Source organism: Elephas maximus, chromosome 9 (assembly GCF_024166365.1).
Source record: "Elephas maximus indicus isolate mEleMax1 chromosome 9, mEleMax1 primary haplotype, whole genome shotgun sequence".
Taxonomy (NCBI): domain Eukaryota; kingdom Metazoa; phylum Chordata; class Mammalia; order Proboscidea; family Elephantidae; genus Elephas; species Elephas maximus.
In genome coordinates this window covers 44,692,691-44,700,470 of record NC_064827.1, presented here as the reverse complement: position 1 = coordinate 44,700,470, position 7,780 = coordinate 44,692,691, and the positions used below count along the sequence as shown (strand labels likewise).

General features: G+C 50.3%; 1 protein-coding gene across 1 annotated transcript; it reads right to left on the bottom strand.

Annotated features, from left to right (window-relative positions):
- Positions 1–3,211: 3,211 nt before the first annotated feature.
- On the bottom strand, positions 3,212–4,518 carry HRCT1 (histidine rich carboxyl terminus 1). The gene has a single exon (XM_049896702.1). It carries the CDS (start codon positions 4,397–4,399, stop codon positions 4,034–4,036), a length of 366 nt encoding a protein of 121 aa, XP_049752659.1. The 5' UTR covers positions 4,400–4,518; the 3' UTR covers positions 3,212–4,033.
- Positions 4,519–7,780: the final 3,262 nt, after the last annotated feature.

The following is a 7,780-nucleotide window of genomic DNA, read 5'->3' as shown; positions in this document are numbered from 1 at the left end:
CAGGAGGGACCGTCCCTGGAGAAGGACATCATGCTTGGTGAAGTAGAGGGTCAGCAAAAAAGAGGAAGAGCCTCAATGAGATGGATTGACACAGTGGCTGCAACAATAGGCTTGAACATAGCAATGATTGTGAGGATGGCACAGGACAAGGCAGTGTCTCATTTTGTTGTACACAGGGTCTCTATGAGTCATAACCAACAGGACAGCACCTAACTACACAGAGTTTAACTTTACCTAAAGACTTTGGTCTTTGTCCTTGGTTCCTGAGAGATAACCTCTAAAATCTTGGAATTTCCCCAGCAATTCAAATGTCTTACATGAGGACTTCAGACTACACTTGAAAGTTTATGATTCATGTTGGGTGCGACTGACAGTGCCAGAAAGATCCACCACCATTATCATCAACCATTATATCAACCTCTTGATATCAACCTTGTGATAGCAACCTCATAATATCAATCGACCTCAGGGGAGAGGCGCTGGAGTTTGAGTTACGTAAAGGACTTCCAATAAAAGCTCCATTAGCTTCCTGGTTGGTAAAAGACATTTATTCTTGGGAGAATGACACACCCTTTTTGAGACAGGGAAGCTTCACATTGGGGACCCCCCCAGACCTTGCCCTATGTGTCTGTCTTTCATGCTGGCCTTGATTTCTAGCCTTTATTTAAAAACAAAACTATAATCATAAATATAGCACTTTCCTAAGTTCTGTGAGTCATTCCAGTGAATTATCAAACCCGAGAGAGTAGTGGGAGCCAGCAGGTCAAAAGTGAGGGTGTCATGGGAACCCCCAGGCTTGTGGCTGGAGTCTGAAGCTTGGGCAGACTTGGCAGTGTGGAGGAATGTACCTCCTTTAAATTGTGACATCTGACCTAGCTCCAGTGCTTAAGGTCAGAGGAAGAACTAACTGTATGTACAGCTGAACTGAATAGAATTGCACTGGACTGGACTGATTACAAATAGATTTGATATCCTTATAATAGGTATTCTGGTACAGCCAGTGCCATCGAGTATTTGAATGGAGGCCATATAGCATGAGATGAGCCTGGGTTATTTAGTAAGGATAAGCACAGTCTGGTTTGAAGAATCTTAGGGGTCTCCATGGACTTCACAATGACAATCTGTAATGTGGAAATAATCAACATGAAATTTCAAGCTCAGGGCAAAAAGAGCAAATACTGATACAGGCAAATAAAGTTTACATACCCCCTCTGTGGTGCATAATCTCCTCCCAGCTCAGTATACTCCCCCCTGCCAACCATCCCCAAAACAACGCACGTTCTGTGATCAGTGGCAGCAGCATTATCAGAAGAGTTGAGAAAAGCAAAACAACTATGGACTTTTCCTGAAATTTAGACGTGTTTGCCCTTAAGGGTTTTTTGTTTTTGTTTTTTTTTTTTGTATTTTCTCTTCTTCCTATGACTTTCGTCATGCTATTATATACAGAACCTGCCCATGAGTCCCAGTGGAATAGGGCTCCCAAAGTTATCTGTCACTTAGATATCATGTGTCTCCTCCTAGCACCCATGATCATCAACTGGTCAGGGAAACAACTTCATCACATACACTTCAGTTATTATATTAACAAGGGAAGAGAAGATGGCAGAAATTCTAAAACAAAGAGGATGAAAGTTCTTCCAGAGCCTCCAAGCCACTGTTAGCAAATGCAGGGGCTGAGATAGGGCTCTGCAGAGACTGAAGGAGGGGAGGTCCAGGCCTGCTGACTACACCCCTCCACTGGTTAAATGTTTCCCACTTTTCAGAACTCCTGGACCCTGGGGCCTGAGGTGGGAACACAAGCACCCTCAGTGAGACCCTGGGAGTCAAAGGCCCTATTTCCTGATCCTTGCAGTGCTGTAATTGATGTCTCTCAAACTCTATAACTTCTGGCAGTGATTATTCCCATCACATTTCCTTTTCCAGGGAGCATGAGGCTCTGAGAATCTTTCCTGACCCCCTTCTCAAGTACTGTCGTGTGTGCTGGTCCTGCCCTAGGGGGACGGGAACCCTCTGCAAGTTCTCAGATCTATGAGGGCAGGACCCCTTACACTCTGCCATCAATCTCTGGGGAAAGAGATAGGGTGTGGTCAGTGCTTCAACAGAAATACCGAAAAAATAACAATAATAGGTCGGGAACTCATAGGAGGGAACAATGGATTCTTCTTAGGCAAAGGCCCAGAGAGGGAAAGCTGCAGGGTGTTTTCTAGGGCCAATGACTGGTACAGTGTGGGTAAGACAAAAAGCACAATGGGGTAGTCCAATGAGGCAGGCAGGAACCAGATAGGGGCCTTGAATGGCAGATCAAGGGGCATAAACTTTATCCCAAAAGGGCAGTGAGGGTTTGGAGCACATCCTTCAGGCCACAGTGTAAAGATGCTTCAGAAAAGAGCAGGGCCAGGTGAGGAGGCCCAGAGGAGGCTTTGACAGGAATCCAGGCTAGGGGATGAGGCCTGAGCTGGGGCTGAGCACAGGAATGGAGAAGAGGAGGCAGATTTGAAGGACACTGCAGAGGTAAAATCAACAATGTGTGGCGACCTATGGTCCATTTTCCCAACCAGAAATCCAGTGTGGCCATAAATGTGACTTTGCCTCCCTGTCCCCTTCACTCCTCCCCAGCCCTCACAGAGAATCCGCTGGGAAATGGAAAGGAAACAGGACGTTCTGTTCCAGTGAGTCACCAGGCCACTGATTTGCAGGCTTGTTCCCCCTCCCCACAGCCTTTCTGGGCCCCAGACTGAAGGCCTCAGAACAAGACTTCCTTCCACACTGTGGAATCCCACCAGCCATTCGTGGAGCATTTGGTAGCACGTCTCTGGGCTTTGGCAAGAAGGAGTCTGTTATCAATCCCATTTTAGGGAAGGAAACTGAGACCCAGAGGAGGCAAGTAGTCTGCAAGATCACTCAGCAAGTTACACAGGGAGCTACACCAACACCACACCCTCCAGTTGAAAGAACTCCCCCCCCACCCCCACCTCACTACCATCCCCACTGCCTCACACTGGCGTCAGCAGCTGCTGGCTAGAGATGCAAGGCCTAGAGAAGAAACCCTGACCCAGTTACCAAGGAAACACTGAATTCAAGGCAGCCCTTGGTTTTTTTTTTTTTCTTGGGGCAGGGCAGGTCCCAGAGCTCAGTCAGCCTTGCAGTTGGGCTGGAAAGAACAGGTGGGTAGAACCATGGGCAGTCAGCCTGAGTGGCCTCCTCCCTCTTCTCTCCAATCCCCTAGATGGCCCAGAAGGCCAGAGCCCTGCTACGTTGCAGAGAGCCAGCCCTGTGCAGGGCTACAGGCGAACCCTGAATCCACTCAGAGCTCAGGCTGGGCATCTGCTCACTAGGCTTTGTTGGGCCTTGTCCACAGAGCCCTGCAGTGCCCACCCAGTTCTCCCCACTTGGCAGCCAGTCCCCAGGCCCTCCCTTCCCATCAGAGAGAGAGGCCCAGGGTAGAGCAGACACAGGCCTGGTGGCTCCTGAGTTCCCGCCCACTTGTGTAGCAATCAAGAGCCTCTTCACAAAAGCTTCTTCGTGATTTTTATTTTCTTGTATTAAGGCACCAATGAATTGGCTGTGTACTGCCTTCTTCAAACAGAAAAGACATTCCTAGGGACCCTCCCGGCTACCCCTACTGGCCAGAGGCCTGAAGCTACCCAAGCACTTTGAAGAGAGCACTTTCAGTCCACGAGTGTCCATATACACTGGTGCACTAAACGGCACCCTTGTTACTTCTGGTGCCCACTGGGCACCCTTGTTACTTCTGGTGCCCACTGGGAGTTACAGTCACAGAGCGTCCATCCCAAAGGACCACTCCTGCTCCCCTCCCCCACTCCGTAATCCTCCAGTGTCCACAGCACTACCCTGGCTTCCTCAGTCCTCTGCCTCCATAGTACACTGGGACACAGTATAAGAATGAAGCCTGAGCAGGACTCAGCTCACAGTACCCGGCATTCACCACAGAGAGACGTTCTTCTAAACTGAAAGGTCTGGGTCTACTTGTCCTGGTGACAGCAGGGCAGGTGGCGACAGCTACCCACAGGTGTCAGCAGCGGCCTCGATGAGGGTGGTGGTGGTGGTGGAGGTGGTGGGGAGGGTGGTGCAGGTGGTGGTGGTGGTGGTGGTGGTGGAGGCCAGCATGGGGCATAGGAGACACATGGCCAGGATGATGGGGATGGTGAAGGCGTCCCCTGTGGCCCCAGCCCCGGCCCCGGAAGAGCCAGGGCCCAGCCCACAAGACTCGGTTTCCTCCTGCAGCTGGACGGTTCCTCTCCACATCTTGGTCCTGCTGACCATGGTACAGGCAGGTGGCCAGCAGCAGCAGCAATAGCAGAACAGCCACAGCAGTGCCCACAATCAAGCCCACAAGGGTTGGGCTCCCCAGGAGGCCTAGCATCTGGATGCTGGACATTCCGTCTCTGCTCGGTAGCTCCTTGCTGCTTCCTCCCTTTCAGCAGCCTCCCTCCTCAGTTTGGTTCAGTCACTGAGCGTTGTTGTCTCAGCTCCTGCAGGCTGGACAGCAGCCAGGGAATGTGGGTGCAGCCTGTTTGGGCTGGAGCTACTGGCCAAGGACTGAGCCAAGCGGCTGTTAACTCTGGGGAGGCCAGCAGGGAGGAGAGGCAGAGGCTGAGGTACTGTCAGGCTGGGTGTTGTTGGGAGAAGAGCCCCGTGTCTAGAGATAAAAGGTCTGGGCCCCACGAGCCCTGCCGCCTGGCTGAGGGACCAGCCTCTCTGGGTGACAGTTCCCTCCTCTTTTTTTTTTTTTTAATATAATTTTTATTGTGCTTTAAGTGAAAGTTTACAAATCAAGTCAGTCTCTCACATAAAAACTTATGTACACCTTGCTACATACTCCCAATTACTCTCCCCCTAATAAGACAGCCTGCTCTCCCTCCACTCTCTCTTTTCATGTCCATTTCACCAGCTTCTAACCCCCTCCACCCTCTCATCTCCCCTCCAGGCAGGAGATGCCAACACAGTCTCAAGTGTTCACCCGATCCAAGAAACTCACTCCTCACCAGCATCCCTCTCCAACTCATTGTCCAGTCCAATCCATGTCTGAAGAGTTGGCTTCGGGAATGGTTCCTGTCCTGGGCCAACAGAAGGTCTGGGGGCCATGACCACCAGGGTCCTTCCAGTCTCAGTCAGATCATTAAGTCTGGTCTTTTTATGACAATTTGGGTTCTGCATCCCACTGCTCTCCTGCTCCCTCAAGGGTTCTCTGTTGTGTTCCCTGTCAGGGCAGTCATTGGTTGTAGCCGGGCACCATCTAGTTCTGGTCTCAGGATGACGCAGTCTCTGGTTCATGTGGCCCTTTCTGTCTCTTGGGCTCGTAATTACCTTGTGTCCTTGGTGTTCTTCATTCTCCTTTGATCCAGGTGGGTTGAGACTAATTGATGCATCTTAGATGGCTGCTTGCTAGCGTTTAAGACCCCACACGCCACTCTTCAAAGTGGGATGCAGAATCCCTCCTCTTTTAGAGACAGGATAGCACAGCAATTAAGAGCATGGATCCTGGAACCACATGATCACCAGCTCTGTGACTGCGCACAAGTTACGTAACTTCTCTGCCTTAATTTCCTCATCTGTAAAGTGGCTAATCATAGTACTCACCTCACAGGGTTTTATGAGGATTAAGCAAGTTAATGTATATAAAGTACTTAAACCAGTTTCTGGTAAATGTTTGCCATTGATAATTTGCAATGGAGTTTGGGCTAGGTGACTGGGGAAACCTTGCCATCTAAGAATCTGTGGTTCTGTATCCCTCAGCCCACAAAGTCCTCCAGGACTAAGAGTCAGGTTCTGACAAGCGAATTGCCCTGCACTTCAGGAGCTCTGCAAGGTACCACAGGCAGATTCCCTTTATCCAGGGAGCCAGAACAACCGCCTCTAAGTCCTCTGTCCTGCTGGCCTGGAAGGCAAGCGGGGCTGGGAGTCAGCCCACGGTGTGGAGGGAGGCAGCTAGGAGGCCACTGAGTTGAGGCTGCATAGCTCAGAGGCCAGGCCCCAGTCCCAGCCTCCTGGTTTCCAGTTCAACAGTCTCAACTAGTCATAAATAGCAGCTCCTTGCTCCTTCTCCCATCTGGTGAAGCAGCTGTGACATGCCATTCCCGCCTAGTGGAGAAATTCCAGAAAACCAGAGTGGGCAGGACCTGACAGTCACTGACTCCTCTTCCTCCTCCTGGTCCCGAGCCCCATCGGATCGTCATAGACAAGCACCCTTCTCAGGTGTGAATGCTGACTGTCCCCCTGGGCAGCCCTTTCTGCTAGGGACTGGTTGAGATGTTCCTGGAGCTCTTCCTCATGTGCAGTGGGGCCTCCCCAAAGCCCCAGCTCAGCCCCTGGATCTCTGAAACCATGGATCCCCAGGTCCCTCTAGGCTGAGTCACCAACTCCTTCCTCCAGACCCCTTCCTGGGTGTGTGGTCATCTCTGTGTTACCTGTAGAAATGTTTACAGAGCCAAGAAGGTAGGCTGTCCAAGCTCCAGCACCAATTCCTCCTTGTGGCCTGGGCAAATCCCTTACCCTGACCAAGCTGTTTCCTCTTCTGTACAAGTCTCAGCACAAGAGGGGACCTCCAGTAACCCTTCCCTCTTTGACAATGTAGGGCTCCCATGACCTCAATCTGAGGCCAAGTTCTCTCAGTGAGGCTCAAACCCTTAGAGAAGAACTTCTCTGGATGAAAGACTAAACATTTCCCTCAACCAAATTGGGCTCAAGGGGCAGCAGGTCTAATGAATCTTGGGGAATCTCTATGCCCTCAGGGGAAGCCGCTTTTAATGATGCTGGAGTGAGAACTCCCTCCTGCAGACTGAGGCCCCTGGGAGCCCAGCTACCTCTCCTAGAGGGCTGTTAAGAAGGGGAGTCTGCTGTAGTACAGAGTCTAAACGCCAACAGGGAACTTTCTCATTCTTGGGAACTTCTCTGAGGAGGCTCCCACTCCAAACTGGACACTGGAGGGTGGAGAGGGCCCTACAACCTGCAGATTCACACACCTTCAGTCAGCACGAAGGGCCTCTTGGAATCACCTAGATTGACTCCTCGATGAAAAATGGGGAAACTGAGGCCGGAGAAGGCGAAGGATGTGCCTAAGGTCTCCAGTTTGGTGGCTGTTATCTATAGCAGGTAATCAATCAACCGCACACTATCTGTGGGGTAAGAGGGGTACGTAAAGCAAGAGGATGAGAGCAATGGGGGCTCTTCCATTGAGATAAGAAGGAAGAGAATGTGTGGGTATGAAGATCCTCCCTGCACACACACCCAAGGCATCTATATTTCTTGAGTGTAAATAAAAGTGTATTAGGATTCTATAGGGCCACTAAGAGTCAAAATTGACTCGATGGCAACTTTTTTTTTTTTTTTTGGGTGGGTGGTGGTTTACGGTTCTCCCTTAACATAATTAAAAAGAATAAAATTAAACCAGTAGCTTATCATCATTGTAACTAAAACACAGTGTCTCCCCAACTGGGCACAGGCAACAAGATTGGATCCCAAAGTGAACATCTTATTAGATACTTTGGGCACTCAGGGGAAGGTGTAGAGACTACAGTCTCTGGGGCTTCAGAACTGACTGAGACCTTCTTGGAAGCTTGAACTGGACACAGGACTTGCAGGACTGATGATTTTAAAAGAATGTGTGGCTGTGTCTAAAGGTCCCCTGACTTAGAAATACTATCCTGTGAAGGTGTCATTGTACTTCTTCTCCCCAGGGTTGGGTCTTTTGCACGCTCCACAAGCAACCTTCCCAGCTGAGGGACAGGAATTACAGACCAGATGGCAGATGGGTAAGCCT

Coding starts and splice junctions, on each gene's coding strand:
- HRCT1 (XM_049896702.1), bottom strand. CDS start 4,399: ATGTCCAGCATCCAGATGCTAGGCCTCCTGGGGAGCCCAACCCTTGTG.